Genomic DNA, 18,225 nt, shown 5'->3' on the forward strand with positions numbered 1-18,225 from the left:
ATTTTGTCAATCTTCCTTAAATCTTCCCATTTAGGAAACACTACATCCTTCACTAATTCTACTCAAGAAATGTTTGAAGTCAAGGAAATGTTGAAATTAAAGACTTGCCACAAAATTTCATGTTTTTAAGGAATTAACCAGGTGGCTAACTGGCTCGCGAACAATGATGGGCCCTCATTCTTTACCCAAAAACAAAGGGGGGGCCCTACTTGTGGATTGGAATAGTAACAATCCTAGAAAAACTGGCAGGGATTGCTCATACAATATGAGGGGAATGAAAGGATATATATAATTGCAATCCTGTATTACAACTAACTGGCTCGCGAACAATGGACCCTCATTCTTTACCCAAAAACAAAGGGGGCCCTACTTGTGGATTGGAATAGTAACAATCCTAGAAAAACTGACAGGGATTGCTTATACAATATGAAGGGAATGAAAGGATATATATAATTGTAATCCTGTATTACAATTACGTGGACATGGAGCCATGAAAAATATATCTCATGCTGCTTCAATATACAACTGACCCTAAAGGTGACGAGTACCCATTCAATCGACCCAAGATAATCCTTATGTTCTTTGGCAAAGTGCCAAATGCAGATGTTTTCTCATGATTCCAGTATGAAACTCAGTATGCTCTTTGCACCAGCGCTAACTAGCTGTCAGTCACACAAACCAGTGCATCAATCTTCAGCGACCACCCCAAGGAATGGAAGTGTTCAGTCATGTCTCTTAGAGACTCCATCAGAGTCGAATCCAATCCCTCCTTACAACTTTGTGTTTCTGTCCAATCACGCAAATAATGCAGGACAGTAGCATATTTATCCCACCATTGAGTTTTGTTTCCTGCACTGCTCCTAGTCAGTAGGGGTTATCAGAAATTGTTTCTAGTACATTGAATTCACGCTCCAAGCTCCGTGAAGATTCATTCAACTTGGTGACGCTTAAAGTATAATCACGGAAGTTCCCATCATAGGTTATGATGAAAATAGATGCCCTGCCAAGTTGGGAAAAAGAAAGGGAATCTCAGTAAATTTTTTTTTCATAAATGATGCATGTCCTCTGCTTAGTGCTGGACACCGACATTGTAAAATAACAAACATGCACAAGACAAAAGAGGCAAGAGATCTGCAGAAGACCCATTTTAGCAAACAGAATATAGATCGCATTGATTCTTAAAAAATCCCTTAGACTTTGTACTTGCATAAAAACCTTCTTGTACTCCTCTATGTATATCAGTGCGTGGATGGGTGAAGTTCAACATGATTGAGATTTGTAGCAAGAGGAATTTGAAATGATCTAAAAAATAATTGTTATGGTGTTTTACTTTCTTTCAACAAATCCAATTAAATAAATACAACTATCGATTAGCACCATAAGTGATTGATGTACCATCCTGTCTATTTGGCATCAACTCTCTAAACCCTTTTGGTCATTCTCTCCTCAAACTTATCCTCCATCAACCTAATTTTTTGTCGATATCATAGGGACAAATTTGATGTCCCACCTATTTGGCATTGGCTTTATGAACCCTTCTCGTAAGTTATTTCTTATCAAAGTTATAGCCTCTATGGATCCCATCACTTGCCTGAAAGATACCATGTGAGATGTATATTAGACCACTCTACTACCACATATAAATGAATCGCACAATATAGACTGAGAACTAATTGAGTTTTAATATGTGCTTCGCAGACTTGCACGCACTTGCATGCCTATATTTGCTCTATTAGTGTGTAATATGGTGCCAGTTCATTACACACATACAATGACCATGTCTATTTGACTCGAGACTTCTTGATCTATCTAAACTTGCGGATTAAATGCAAGCCAAAGCAAATATTACACTTTGTCCATGCAAAGTACAAACATTTTCAGTCATGTATGAATATTTGCCTCAATAATTGTACTGTAGTCACAATCAAGATTAATCTGAATGGCATGGTCATATTGCCATCATCCATTTTCATGTTCCATAGAAAAAACAGAACAGATGCCAATGATGGCATTGCCATCATACTGGATAATCATTCATCTTAAATGAAATTAATAAACAAGAACAGCTATAGAAGCTACTAGATGAAGAAAGGGGCTTAAACTTATCACAGGATGGAGAGAACTTCCCATGGTTTGCATAGAACTCACCGAAAAGCAGAAATTGTGGAAACACTTGAAACATTGTCTATGTTATAGATTGTTACATGGCTGTACCAAAAGAATCAAAGATCAACAACCGATCAACTTAAAAAAATGAAACAACTAAAGAAAATTGAAATTACAGCTTCACCTTTTCACACCAGCAGGGACCGCATTGTGAAGAACATGATGATGAGCATGCTCGAAGGCATCATTAACTGAGTCAGGGATCATCGCACCAAGTAGCGTGTTGGATCTTCTTCTAAAAGAGGTAGAAACAAGGAAGATGAGGATTAAAGCAAAGAAGTGCATATGCCAAGCCATACTACATTTTAATGTCATGTGAACGATGTGATGTTCTGAGAGATAAGCTTATTTCCAACCTTTGGTTTATCAAAAGCCCCAGGAAAAATACGTGCAAAGAACCTGATGAGCTTGTAGCAACAAGAATATCTGGAAGTTCAGCAGATGGTCCAAATGATAGAGAATAGATTGTTGATGGATATGTTCCTCTTCTAAAACTATATGACTGCAACATAGAATGGTGCTTAAGTCATTGATAAATTTCTATTTCTAATGCATATTTCTAAATTTAACATCAATAGTAACATATAAAGAAATAGTATAATGCAAAAACTAAAATTTAAGTATGAAATTACTCAATGTTCACCTTAGTTGCTTGTGAAACTAGATGCACTCTGATTATTGTTCCCTGTTCAGAAGCTGTTGCCAGATACATGCCATTGGAAGAGAAGACAATTGCAGCTAATGGAGAACGGTGTGCATCTATCTGTTGCCATTGTTATATGGCAGTTAAAAACAAAAAGCAAATACAGAAGTTATGTCACTTTACACATTTTCTTTGACCTGTTAAAGCAGATCATCACATATAAAAATGTTATGACATTTGGCCATCAATTATTATCCATTTGCCAGAAAGTGTAAAGATGCTTTTCAGTGTTAGAGAAAGGTGTGGCTTATCAATGAAGCAAATTAAAACAGAGTTTCCCTAGAGAATATCATGAAACTTTCAATTAGACTACTGTACGCCAAGTATAAAGTTTAATGCTAAAGCTGCAAATAAGCAAAACTGAGAATATGCTATTCTAGCTTGGCTTGGATCAGTCAAATAGTGTTTAGGAGCCAAACTTCAGTCATGGGTGTTCAAGCTTGGCTCAACCAGCTTGAATGACCCAAGATAAAGCATGTAATTAGTTTTCACAGACAGAGAGTGTTCGACTTGGCTTATAAGCTAGAACTCAAACTGCAGCTTGAGCTTTGCTCTTTTATTTTGAGCTTTGCTCTATTATAAAATAAAAGAGCTTAATTAAGTCAGTGAGCTAAGCTTGAGCTGTTTGAAATATGGCTTAGGCCCAGTTTGGCAAAGCTTTTGGGGAGCTAGAAAGCACTTCCTAGCCCTCCAAAAGCACTTTTGGATGGTATAGTAGCATAAGGCAAAAAATCTGGGAGATGTTCTGACTTTGCCAGAAAGCTGAAAAAGATCTACTTAGGAGAAGTTTCATTTTTGAGCTTCTCTCAAAAAGTGCTTTTTGGCAGATGTCATGAAATTGTTTTAGCTTTAAAAAAAATCGTGGTGACCAAAATGCCCATGAACAAATGTATACTTGATATGATATTCCGTTATGTTATGTTATGTCATATCATATCTTATTGTATCATATATATTATGATACCATAAATATATTATATCATATTATGTTATTACATTATTATATTAAATTATATTATTATAATTATATAATAATGCATTACTATATTATATTATATTACAATAATATGTTATGTTATATTATACTATACTATATAATATTATATCATATCATATAATATCATATTATGTTATATTATTATGCTTTAGTATACAATATTATATTGCACTATATTATAATAATATTATATTATATTCCAAAAATACAAAATAATATATTGCACTACAATAATATTATACTGCATAATAATGTTTAATGCGCAATCATATGTAATATTACATTATATTATAGCCTACTGTACCATACTATGTAATATCCTTTATTGTCATTTGTCATACTAAAAACACTTTATTAGTTTGATTACCAGACACATGTTAAAGTTCTACAATACTTTAGAAATATAGTTACCAAACAACTAATAGTCTTTTATAAAACCTCTACTTTCAAAAGTTTCAAAAGCTCTACCACTAATAGCAATCCTAAACAGGGCCTTAGTTTAATTGCAGCCCTGCTAATGTCCATAATGAAGTTCGGATGCGACCACACCTAGAAAAGAGTTTGAGTTTGTCTTTAGAAAAGAAGGGAAAGATAAAAGGCAATTGCACAAATAATTTGAAGGAGCTTGCCTGGATGGAGGATGCAACTCCGGAAAGGAATTAATAATGAAGAAGATTTCAAATAGCCAATCATAAAAGTAAAAATTTCAAATATTTTAAAAAAGGACAGCCTAGTGCACAAGACTTCTGCCATTACGGGGTCTGGGAAAGGTTAGATGTATACAGCCTTACCCCGACATGCTGAGAGGCTATTTTTGTGTTTCAAATCCATGACCTTCAGGTCACAAGCTGTTGCACCAAGGCTCATCATCAAATATCAAATATTAAAATATGAATTAAAAACAAAATAGATTAGGAACCAAGAGAGCTTTTGATAAAAGAAAAAAAGATTTGGATGGATTTGCATCAGCCAATGCCTAAGGTTTGAGCAAAGTAGTTCCCTTAAATGTAAAGAATATCCGTACAAAAGAGAACGGCAAATGTCCTTGGCATAAAAGCAAGAAAAACCTGCCAAGATGATGGGTGAAGCAACATAAAAAATGGTGGTGAACAAAAGTGCATATCTTTAACAACCTGACAAAGTGATTGCAGCTCCACCGTGTTGTATACCAAAACAGATCCTTTGGTCGTACTTGCTGGAAGAGCCAAATAGCAACCTTCTGAACTAGGAGAAAATGCACAGAGCCCTGAAACAGCAGCTATGATTTTTTTCAAAAAAAAAATCTTCAAAGATATTAAGAAGCACCATAAACTTCAGTTCAAAAACCAATTTTCTGTGTCTATAAGCTTTTTTGAGTTAATTTTCCACAAAAGAAATGCAGGTTGGAAATACTTTGATGAATGGCCATAAGGTATGGATTTAATACAAGATTTGTTGAAATCTCACAGATCATGACGGCAGATAGTGAAAATGAGGCAGAAATAAGAGATACAAGGGCATGTAACACATACAAGATTTATAATATAATTCAATATTGCGCGAAGAAGTATTTAGAAGCTAATAACATGGGCATGCTGGACCTTGTTTTGTTATCCTTGACTGATAATCTTATTTTATTGTTTTGCACTCTTAGGTCTTCCCATCTATGTTTCAGACCCTCTAGCCTTCAGCTTAAGTCTTCCCTTCTATGTTTCAGATCTTCAACCCAATCTTGATGCAATCTCTAACTGAATCTCCTAGACTTCTGTACATTAAATTCTCTCATCCCTATAATTTAGGGCATATAAAGGCCCTTCCTGCACTTCCACCAGCATATACATTTTTTGGGTCCAGCATATCACACAGCCAACAGCAGAGCCAGGGGGTTCACGGGATTGTAGAGTGGAACAAGAAATTTAGAGCAGAGCCTAATTGGTTAGTGTATAGCCATAATTTGTTCGCCAAGAATGTGCACCCTCCCCACAGTCTGCAGAATTTGGCTCAAGAAAAGTATTGATGAGATTTGGAAATTTAGAAAAAGATGATCTCCTATAACTGTGGGATTGTAGAGTGATTTGTGGATTCCAACTTGGAATGGATGTGAGTTCGTTATATTTGCTAAATAGCAATTTATGTCTTTAGACAATCATCACTGTACATATTTATATGGAAAATTTACCTAATCAAATATTCTCAAAGCTTTCTCTGGAAAAAAAAAAATTTCAAATAATAAGCTTCCCACATGTTTTGTTTAATAGCAACCGCTCCAAATTTCATGGACTTTAGGCATTCCATGTCCTTTGCTATTCATACAACCTTCTTTTCTAAAGATATAGCAAATGAAAATCTAGAGTTAGAGATTGGAATGAAGAAAGAAATAGATATGGGAGGGAGAGGAGAAATTTAGGTGAGTGTTTTAGGACAAATCGAAGACAAAGAACAGAGGAGAACAAGAAAATAAGCTATTTTCCAATAGCTCAAGTACATATGTCATATATTTATACTTTTTATATTTTTTGTTTTAGCTTCTTGATCTCTTCTTGTTTTTGTTAGCATTCCCACAATACCTTCACAACATATAAATGCTTTCTATTTGAAACATCCTCCTATGTTTGTTCATATTTGCAAGGTTAACACCTAAGACCCAAGAATTAATGCAACCAAACTCATAGATGTTGTATCAGATGATCCATGTAAAATATTGATGTACATTTCTGCCGAAAAAATTGACATATATTTTACCCATATGATAAATTACTAATAAAAAACCTATTTATATTACTACTAACTTGGCATTTACAAACTGTTCATCTAAGAGGAAGATTTAAGATGTGTGTGTGTGTTTGAGAGAGAGAGAGAGAGAGAGTCACCAACAACTCACAAAGAACCTCAAAGACAAATAGTTTTCAAATAATAAAAAGATAAAAATTACTGCTATACTTATAAATCAGTTTTTGCAAGAACAAGCATGTCAGGGGCAGCAACAGCACTGCCATCAACAAGAACATATTACATAATTAACATGTAATCCATGATAATCACATGAATTAAATCATAAATTATTCATGAACAGTTTTCAAATGTTTGTGACCTACTGGCACGTGAATCAACAATCAAAAAATTCAGGTATAGCTTCAGACTTCAGTATCATTCAGCCAATGAACAGTTCATGAACAACTGGAACCTCAAATTGGTTTTGGGTCTATAATTTGCACTCAGATCTAACCCATTCATTTTACGAGGTCAAGCTGGATCAGGGATCAATTTCAGGTCTGTCCGCACAGATTTTAGGCCAGCTCTTGTTAGATTTAAATGGTGGGAAAAGAAAAGGAAAAGAAACTTTGATGTAACAAATATGAGAATAAACACAGCTTATATCTTATAAACAGAAGATAAGTGCATAAAATATGTATCATAGACAATGTGGCCTTTTGACAGGAGGAGAGTAGCCTCTAAAAATCATAAATTGAGATACCCTGGGCTTGACCATGAGGAGGGATCTATATGTACTTTTCGCTTTTCAGTCCGTGATTATGCATAAATCAAAGCATTCTACAATATTTTGCACAATATATACAATAGAGTGCAAACAATAAAAGAAGAGAAAACTGCTCCAATCTACAGCCTGGCCCTGTATAAATAGCAGATATTATAACAAGAAACATACAAGTAACAATGTGAAGCACACATATCCCGAACATGCACTTTGCCATATTGTTAAAATGAACAATATGTTGACAAACAGAATATAGAAGACATGTTATTCATGGATCCCGACAAATGTTCAAGTTAGGAAAATCTCTCTTTAAAAACAAATAATACAAGCAGAGGAAGATTTGTTACCCTAACCTTTGTTATTTGGGACAGTATCTATGGTGTCCAGAATAGCAAGGCTGTTCAAGTCATAAATATATGTTTTATCCTGCAATATGACAATAAGTCTGCACATGATGTGAATACAAACAATTAAAATGGTAACTGAAGACTGGTCATGTTCAATCAGATGTATGCATCTAGTTAGGCAGGTGACTTCTGCACATATGAAAACAAAACATTAATGCCAACATATGCTTATGCAGTTTCACAAAGGTAGAGACTTCTAAAGAAGCATAGTTTGCAAGATATAATGCATTCATCTATGCACTAGAATTGAGCAACAAGCAGCATTCCAAATCTTACAAAAACATATGATGCAAAATCATGCAAGTCAACATGTATTTGAACTCTCTGAACTCAGATAGGAGGTATCATGGGGACTCCTCCAATGGAATAAGTGGAATATCTTGAATATAGAGTTAAAACAAAGTACAAATTATACAGCATGAAAATTTTTGCCGGAAAGAAAAAAGCAGTGCCAAACTGAATCGACAAAAATGGTGATCAAATGTAGCAATTCCCATATCTCCAAGAACAAGAAATAAGATACCAAAAGTCATATTAAACTGAACTACATACAAGCAAATCAATAAAGAGAAACATCTGAGGTTGTGCAATTATAATCTGTAGGCCAAATGCATGACCATTTTGCTTTTGTGGTGAGATATATTATTAACAAGCTAAACTATAATGATAATTGCACCAAATTACAGTAAATCACAAATGTGGTTTGAGGGCCTGCAAGTATTGCTTCAGAGTTTGCATGTCCACTGTGCAGTTTTGCAATGAACCGCCCATATTTTCAATACTATCAAGCTATGCAAGTTGCTAAAATAATATTAACACCCAAAAACATATCCATTATGTCACCCTTCCAAACCCCAAGAGTATTTCAGTCTGTTAGGCCAGAAGTTGATATCTTCTTGGTCTTCAAAACAACTCCCTTTATTCAATTGTCCAAACAACTAAACTTGGATTTACACCACTAAGACAGCTGATTCTTTTTAAGAGATCTGTCATGTCTTCTTCTACTGATTTCTCAAGATATCAACCATTTGCAGATAAAGTTTATTATTCTGCAGATAGTTGAGGAATAAAAAGGAGCCATGAAAACATAGCAATATCTCAGAGGAATAAGTTTATTTCCCCATGTTTTATGGTGCAGCAGTTAATGGAATAAATATAACTAAGTCATTGCTTAACTTTCATACAAAGGTAGAGAACAAGATAATTTCTTTAAAAAAGGAAAAAAAAGAAAAAAAGGAGTCAAGAACATCAAACAAATATGAAAAATAAAAATTTCTCTAGAACTCAAAACAAAAGGAGACTGGTCATCCAAAGCCTGTTAGTTTACACCTTAAGTCATTGGCAAGACAAATATTAGTCATTCTACTGCTCGCAGGTTCATGATGATATTAACTTAAGTACTTAACTTTCTGTTGCTCAAATCACATAAAAGCTTGGAAATCTTACAAAATAACATCAATAAAGATAAAAGATCAGGGATGAGACCGTGAAGATTAATAGCATGATATTGAAATGGAAAAGCGAGTCAGATGAAAAATCAAACATAAACAACCATTTTGAATTATCTTTAGAGATACTTCACTTTCACTGGTTAAATATACTCTGGTGATAGTAAGCATAAGCATAACAAGATACCGAAAAAATAAAAGATTCAGCAGGCAAGGCAAGAACTCTGGGAAGTGATAAAAAACGAGAGGCTTTGATCAAATTATTAACAAATAAAAAAATTTTAATAAAACAAAATATTTGCATATATAACACAAAAGACCAAAAAATTTGCCAAACTAAAAATGCTAATATTCACAAATTCAACCTTAAGGTATATAGAATATGTAGGGTCATATCTATTAAAAAAAGCAGACCTGTAATTTTGATTTTCATCTCCAATGTACATCTATTGGAAAGAATGTACAAATTAGCAAGCAGTTTGTAATGAGAATGGCGAGCAGATACCTTTTCCTATTGATACGAATGGCTAGGATTGATGTCAAATAATTTAGTTCTCTCAGTGCAGTTCCAGTAACAGTATTGAAAAGACAAAGCCGCCGAGGAGACAATGATGGCTGTTTGAGTCAAATTGAAACACAGTATGACACTTGCTTTGGTTCTTCATATGCAAATTAGAGTTGTCACATGAGAATAAAATTAGAAATGAAAAGAATGAATCAGATACCTGCTCCCCTGCTCCAACTATAGCAAGAAGACTTGAGCTAAATAGCATTTCTACAATGCTAAATGCACCAACAACTGCCAAAAATGTGATCAGGAAAACTTTACCCTTATGACTAGTAAGAGATGAAAATATAGTTCATAAAGATAAAAAAATATTATAACTAGAAAAATAAGATGTTAGTTTGACAATTAGAACACACCATGTAATTTTGTGGAGAAGTCTATAATCATAGTCTTTCTTCTGAAATTTGATATTTAGAAAACAATTCTTGAGCAACAACTATTTTCTTGCCAGATGTAATTATCATAAGAATACAGAGACTACACAATCACATTAAAGAATGCTAAAAATGAAACTCTAAACATACAGAGAGCAGCTAGCAACATCATGGAAAGTGTCTTTACCTATCATGAACCATTAACAATGAAGTTTGCATTCTATGTTCCTTCACTGGACATCAATATGAGTTTATACCTCAGGGCAACTGAAACGGGCTCCAAAGTAAGGCGTTAGTTATCTTTCTTAGATTAAGTGGCAAGCTTGTGGAATTGTTTTAATTTATTTCATTTTATGGTCAATACATAAAAGGATGTTAAATGATGACAAGGTTACAGATGGATGTACATTAAAGCATACATATCTAAATATATGGATGTACATATATGTATAACAGTCCATATCTCTAAAACATTATAGCATCCCAGTCTCACCATAAAGCACAGAAACATGTCTAACATTGGTGCCCCAAATTGCCACAGACACACATGTCCATCAAATCTTAGCTTTTATTTTTGATTAATAGCAGTCATTGGCTATGGTAAATAACATTTAGGTTTTGGAAGTGGATAGATTGTAACTATGGTACAGGAAGTGGCCGCTAGTTAAATTGCTTACCTTTTCAAAGACAACTTCACAGAGTAACATGCCGTTTTGGTTGCAAGCACCCAGATAGAGGCCCAGTTTTCATTAAAATGGTCGATGCCAGGGTTTCCCATACCGGCCCAAACCGACAGGTACAGGGCACAGCAAACCAAAAAGAACCAGGGGGGATCGGTGCAGTTCACCCCCTTTTTCGGTAAATTACAAAAACCACACCGAACCGAACCGGTTTAGGGCGTACCAAACCAAAAAGAATCGGGGGGGCGGGGACCGGTGCAATTCACCCCCCTTTTTCGGTAAATTACAAAAATCATACCGAACCGAGCCGGTTCGGTGCGGTTCGCCTGTGAATTGAGAGAAATCGACTGATTTCTCTCAGTTCGGGTCGGTACGGCTCGGAACCAAGCCGTACCGACAGGCCATGTGGGGGGGGCCAGGGGGAGGGGGTGGTTGCCTTTGTCTCCTTTGATTCTGAGAGTCTGAGACTCCCAGAAACCCGAGAGCCTCTCTCGAGAGTGAACGACGGAGCGACGGCCTTCCAAAAAAAAAGAAAAAATTCAAGAAAAATTTCACAACTCTTTTGACGGGGCAATAAATTTCGATCGAAAGTAAGGTAATCCTTCGTTCTATCACTAAATATTTTATTTTTCATATTTTTTGTCATAACCACTAAAAAATTAAAAAATAAGAAAAAATCATGTCAAAATTTATGATTTTGGTATGATTTCATTGTATGTTGTAGATCATTAGATGATCTACATGATGACACTAAAATCATTTATTTTCGTTAAGTATCTTTTAATATATATTTATATATTTTAAAAAAATTATTAAAAAATTAAATTCAAAACAAATATAATATCAAAAAATTATTAAACTGTCGTATTTTGTTCAACTTGCAGAAATGAGTAAGAAAAAGAATGCAGAGCATAACAATGGCTGGAAGCATGGTGAGATGCTCGCAGCTCAGCACTATTGGATATACAAATGGTGCGGCACAGAGTTTAAAGGAGAAAGGATAACTAGATTGAAACAGTATTTGGCTGGTGGTTATCGGGATGTGGCCATGTGTCAGAAATACCCACAGGAGGTCTGACAGTTTATGAAGAAGCACTTCGCTGATCAGAAAGCAGTGAAAAAGAGGGCAAAGGAGAAGAAAGTAGAGGTAGACTGTCGAGCTAGAGAGCCACTTTCCTATCATTCCAGAAAGTCAGAGAAGGCCTTTGCTCCATATGACAAGGAGGCAGAGATTGAAGCTACCATTCAGGCAAATTTGGATGAGCAGTACAGGCTGGAGGAGATGGCCAGATATAAAGAGCGATTTGGACCGTCATTCTATGAGTCGGGATCCAGCTTGCGATCGCAAGAAGAGAGTCTAAATTCAAGAGGACCACCTCTATCAGGAAGCCAGTCAGTAGAGGAAGGGTATTTCATCGATGCCGGAGACTTTTGGCAGTAAGAGGAGATCCTACAGAGATATTCCAGCAGGAGCCACCAATCATAATTTGGATCCATATGCTTTTCCTAGCAAAAATTTCAAACAGTAGAGGGTTGACACTATGTTGAAGAAGGATAAGAAGAAGGATATGCGGCGAGCTATTGAATCATGATTTCATTTTAGCCACATTCCAGCAAATACAACGGGCAATACTTACTATCGATTTGCCATTTCAGTAATACAGACTGCCGACCCCTGTATAAATCCTCCAGCACCCAAGGATATCCATGGTCAGCTTCTTGACAGCAATAAAGAAGAGTTAGAGAGATGAATCTCTTCTTACAAGAGTAAATGGCCCATATACAGACTGACGGTGATGTGTGATGATTGGATCGATCCTACTAGATAGAGTATCATAAATTTTTTGACATATTATGATGAAAAAATATTTTTCACAAATCAATTGATGCTTCAGATAGGATGTACAACGCCACATACATTCTTGGACTGATGGAGGAGGTGATTGATTCAGTTGGAAAGCAGAATATCATACAGATCATCATAGATAATGGACTGCAATATAAAGCCGCTAATGATTGCTGATGGAGCAGCGATCGCATATTTACTGGACATCATATACTGTACATTGCATTGACCTGATGTTGATAGATATTGAAAAGCTTTGTAGAGTGCAGCAGTGGATACAGCCCAGTCTATTACTAAATTTATCTACAATCATACATGGGTACTGTCCTTGATGCGAAAATATACTGAAGGAGAGATCTTGAGACCAGATGTCACACGGCTTGCTACAAACTACATAGCACTTGATAGCCTTCTGCAGAAAAAAGCAGCCTTGCGTTAGATGTTTGTCAGTGCCGAATGACAGAAGTGTAGATATACGAGGGCCGACACTATGGAAAGTTATGTGGAGAACTTGATGACCAGTCAGTCATTCTGGCAACGGACTGATAAAATAGTGAAGGTTATCCAGCCATCATATGAAGTGCTTCACACCGTGGACAGCGAGAGATACTCCCAGATGGACTTCATGTATCACATGATGGAGAGGGTAAAACAACAGATCAGTGAAATAGATCCCAAACATGTCCGAAAATATATCAACATATCGATCGTCGCTAGGACTATCAGATGGATAGAGATTTGCATCTAGCGGGTAAGCATGAATTCAAAAATGATCTGAAAATTTTTCTTTTAATCTTTTCCTTTTTTGACACTAAAAATTTACTTAATCACTGTGAAATTTATTTTCAGTTTACTATTTGAATCCGATGTTTCAGTACAGCATATCCATAATAAATATGGATAATGAGCTTCTTACTGCTCTCCATAATGTTATATATAAGATGGTGTCCGATCTCGAAATCACATCTATGTGTTTGTAAGAGGTACATTAGGTCAATTAAAATACGACTATTTAACTTAATAATATATTTGTTACTAAAATGAATATATTTCTTACAGACGAAACAGTTTAGAGATAGAACAGATAACTTTGGAGTCTCATCGGCTGTCATAAGTAAAAAGAAGATGAATCCAGATAAATTACATATCAACAGTGAGCATTTTGTTCAAATTACATGCCTACTAATATCATAAATCTGATATATAATTTTGTTTAATTTTTTGACGGCTGAATGGTGGATCCATTTTGGATAGTCTGCACCAAATTTGAAAAATATGGCCATCCACATTCTTTCCGAAACGATCTCCACTGGTGGATGTGAGCGCAATTGATCGACTTTCACTCTTATCCACAGCAAACAGAGAAACCGTCTGACATAGAAGTGCCTCAACGATCTTGTTTATGTGTACTATAATTTGAGATGGAGACTAAAATGTGTGCAGGATGAAGTACAGCTGAAGTATACGAATCCGACGATAGATGATTATGCCATTGATGATAAGGATCCGATGATTGGATGGCTTGCATGTCAGCAGCAAGAGCCGAAACTTGATGAGCTGGGATCTCCTCCACGACCAGCCAGTGTGGTAGCTAGGGAGATTAGGGTGGATCCAAGACAATGGATGGAAAGAAATATTTTATATAGAGTTCCAGCTGATCAGCCACAACCTGAAAAATCATAGGGGAGTCATTCATCACGTGACTCCATATTCGAGATACAGGGCCAGTTGTTTTAGCGAGAAATGCTGAGACGAGACTGGTCACAAAGGGGCACTGAGGGAGCTCGAAAAGGCGAAAAAAAAGAACGGCAGTTACAGCATCCTCGAGAATGCAGGAGCCAGTTGACTCAGATTCAGAGACCAGCAGCAGTGAGAGTGATGGTAGTAATCATGGATCTAATGATCAAGGAGGGACTAAAGGATCTGATGATCAAGAAAGGATTGGAGGATACGAGACCACTATTCATGAGACACAGCCGCAGGGTGGTACTCAAGTTACCGATAAGTCCCAATTTACACATGCCACATAAGATAGGACTACGGACGATCTGATAGATCCCGTGAGGAGACGATCTCATACAGACAACGGCCTCCCAGAGGTCGTCTAGCATATGATACAGCTGCAGATGACCTTGCACGTGGAGTAGGATCCATGGATGTATCTCGATTATCCTCGTACTAAGGATCCTATCATCCGCAGACAGCTTATGATCCATATGGATATGGTATATCCGAGACATCGACTTCTAATGGTTATTATCTTATGCAGTCCGAAGCACCTTATGGATCGGATTTTGCTACCGACATATTTGGATGGATTCCTCCACAGCCATACCATCATCCCGAGAATACCTCTCATAGTCAGATGAGCGAGAGATCTGATATATCTTACAATCTTGAGAGGATACCTTATAGGATGAATATTTAGTATTACAATGACACTTGGTTAGAGAGATAGACTAATGTTCCTCCGGAGTATGTGGTTGATCCGGATGTCTACGACTGATACAGACATTCAACGAGATCTTAAATCAACAGAGATCCTGAGATTAGCATATTATTCTTTGTAATTTGTACTTTATATATATTTATTGTATTATTTTAGACTTTTAGTATTTTAGACTTCTTTTTTTTTTGGATGGTAGAATTATTATATGACTTAAATAAACATTAATTTGGATATAAAGTAGTTTAAAAAGTAATCAAAAAAAATTTGAAATCAAATTCAACTTAAAAATCAAAAAAAAATGGTGTACTAGTACCGAACCGGTACGCCATGCCGGAACCCGTATGGGGCTCAGTACCGGTTCCGAAATCCTTGGTTGATGCAGTCTTTAAGAATTAGGTGAAAGTGAGCAAGCAAGTAAATATCTTAAGCCTGGGTCATACTATGATAAATTTTAGTGGTTTCTTAGTGGAACGGTAGGTCCTCGCTGGATCAAATTACTTAGTAATTTCATCCGAAAATGCTAGAATTTGATTATTATAGTTTTAATAGCTTTATAAACAGGACCAGATATACAGATCTCTAAGAACAATTCATAAAACTATCAGTTTATTAAGTTTTCAATCAGTAGACAGCCTTTGACCCGAAGGAGGGCACTGTAATCTTCCCTTTCTTCTTTTCTTGATTCTCCCTTTCTTCCTTCTCCACTAAATGTTAATGCCCCCCTCCCTGTCCCCAGAATCTTGTATACCCTCTCATTTTGTTTTAGCATCTTCCTTGAGTCGTTAGAACTTTCGATTTAAAATTTGAAAAATTATGATAGCACAAAATGACTTCCAAACTCCTTTCTTGCTACATGATAATTTGCATTTACATCAGGTCGTTAATAGATGTCCAAAATAGCTGGTGGAGATATTAAGAATTCCAGACATCATTTCCCAAGGATGCAACTCAGCCAAAAATTTTCATTAATGTAACAGTTATTCTTTAGAAAAACCGTTCGTAAGATTCTCTTTTGATATCTCGATCCATTCAGCTCATTTTAGCGCTATCAAACAACTCTTTTTACCTTGGATTCCATAATTCCATCAGTAACCTATTTTGGGATCACCTAACAAACTTATGTCTACGATCTCCAGTCTGTGCTCAATTATATTTAGCAAATTTGAAGAACCTAGAATTCTCATTTTCCACTTTCAGTGATCAAAGAGATGTTTGCTTCAATTTAACTCGTCATATATCATAATATCCAGGTATACCACCTTTTGCCAAACCCTGGTGTTGGATCTTCCTCAAATAGTAAAGCACTTTCTACTTTGCTGTCCAGAACATGGGTTTCTAGCAAGGACTTGATGCATCTTCAAGCTTTTCAATCTTGATCACTCTCTAATTTCAAGTTCATATTTTGGCAATCAAATTTTCCTCACCTCAAACAATCTCCATCAAGTCCACCAGCTTATCTAGATATTTCCAGCCAATTCTAGTGAGAGTGGCAGCTCAACAAAGATCCTAGACTCGCATATAAGTCATAGCAGAAAACAAAAAAACAGTCTCATCCAGTCACTTCTTGATAGTCCCATAAAGACACTATTAACACTAACAAAAACATTAATTAATTAATTTTAAAAAAAAATTGCTAGCATTTCGTATTTTTGCATCAACAGCTGGACATAACCAACTTATGACAGAAAATCAACCGTTTAGAGTTGAATTTGGTTATGACCAGGCAAAACACATTTCTTATTATTTGGTGTAGATAGTCTTTGAAAATTATAATACATGAAATAAAAACCACAAATTTCCTCTATGGAAAGTTTGAACCTTTTTTTTTAAATTAAACATGCCACAGATACTTTTCATCAATAAGGGCCAACTGATCATGATATATCAACCAACCCATATTTAGTGGGATATGGTTCATTATTTTATGCATCAGCCAGTAGATTTGCATGATGATAGCGACTTTCTTGTCTGCAACTCCCAGTAAATTTTTCACATGAATTAGTATTACAATGCTCTATTAAAAAGAAGGGGAGAGCAAGTTTAGCTGTCATCAAACTCACCTCTCTCGTAGCATAATCTTCCACTCCGTGCATCAAATATCTTAAACCCATCCTTCGTTCCAATAGAAAAGCAACTGCCACCTCAAAAACATATCCATACCATAAGCTAAGTCAATCCAAAACCTTCCAAATTATTCACTATGCTACTGAAACTGAACAACGGACCAGAATTGCAACCAAAAGACGAATTAAATCAACCCAGAAATCCCCAAATTTCATTCCGTGCTATTCAAACCATGCGATAGACAAGAATTGCAATGAAGTTCTCAGCTAACGGGAATCCAAAACGTTCGATTCTTCCTGCTATGGAATTGAAACCAACAAATACCCCCAAATTACATCCAAATCGTCGGCCGAGTCAAATCCAGAACCCTAAAACTAAATAACAAAAGCCCAAAGTCCCGATCGATTGGAAGAAAGAGAAAAGCAGCCCGAAAATCTAGCCCAAATTGGGCACGGGCTTCTTAGGGAGTCACCTGTTGTCTTGGTTAAAGGAGGCGCAGAGGATGGGAGAGGCGGAGGAGGAAGAGGTGGTGGTGGCCATCTTGGTGGCGGAAGGGACTTCTTGATTCGTTTTAAAGAGAGAGAACGGGGACGAACTGGGGGAAAAAGTTCCGAACCGGATGCCTCGAGTTGATCTGACGGCGATAAGAAAAGGAACTTTATTTGATGCGTCGCAAGTGGACTCAAAGGGGTTGGGTAATGGACGGGTCTTGATCGGGAGAAAGTATGGCATGGACCAGGTCCAAGTGGACCAGGGCAAATCTCGGAGCATATGCACGGTGGATAACTCGCGATCGGGAACAGGTGAAATACAAGGGGTAATGTGGCGTGTTATCCACCGTGGGACTTGTTGTGGTCCATTGGACCTGGTCTAAGTAATAATTACACCTTGAGGCTAGAGGGCAGAGTTCTACGTAATGTCGAGAAATGTACCTTCTGGGCTGGGTTTACTTGCCCCTCTCCAAACAACATGCTATCCAACCATAATTTTGGCCCATCATCATCATCATCAGATTACGGCTATAATAGCATTGTTTATCTTAAACAAA

At 36.3% G+C, this 18,225-nt stretch overlaps 1 protein-coding gene across 3 annotated transcripts; it reads right to left on the reverse strand.

The window, feature by feature from the left end:
* Nucleotides 1–427: 427 nt before the first annotated feature.
* Nucleotides 428–17,818, reverse strand: LOC105050759 (autophagy-related protein 18b). 3 transcript variants are annotated; one of them, XM_010930897.4, is made up of 11 exons: nucleotides 17,650–17,818; nucleotides 17,174–17,247; nucleotides 9,922–9,995; nucleotides 9,702–9,811; nucleotides 7,695–7,786; nucleotides 5,000–5,112; nucleotides 2,810–2,929; nucleotides 2,523–2,668; nucleotides 2,291–2,401; nucleotides 2,149–2,208; nucleotides 428–1,000 (listed from the first exon to the last, which is right to left on the reverse strand). In XM_010930897.4, exons 1-11 carry the CDS (start codon nucleotides 17,715–17,717, stop codon nucleotides 865–867), a joined length of 1,104 nt encoding a protein of 367 aa, XP_010929199.1. In that variant the 5' UTR covers nucleotides 17,718–17,818; the 3' UTR covers nucleotides 428–864. The 3 variants fall into 3 exon arrangements, with proteins under 3 accessions (XP_010929199.1, XP_019708171.1, XP_019708170.1); XM_019852612.3 differs by having other exon boundaries at nucleotides 674–1,000; nucleotides 17,174–17,254; nucleotides 17,650–17,784; XM_019852611.2 differs by lacking the exon at nucleotides 17,174–17,247 and having other exon boundaries at nucleotides 674–1,000; nucleotides 17,650–17,777.
* Nucleotides 17,819–18,225: the final 407 nt, after the last annotated feature.

The sequence above is a fragment of the Elaeis guineensis genome, chromosome 8 (assembly GCF_000442705.2).
Source record: "Elaeis guineensis isolate ETL-2024a chromosome 8, EG11, whole genome shotgun sequence".
In the NCBI taxonomy this organism is placed as follows: domain Eukaryota; kingdom Viridiplantae; phylum Streptophyta; class Magnoliopsida; order Arecales; family Arecaceae; genus Elaeis; species Elaeis guineensis.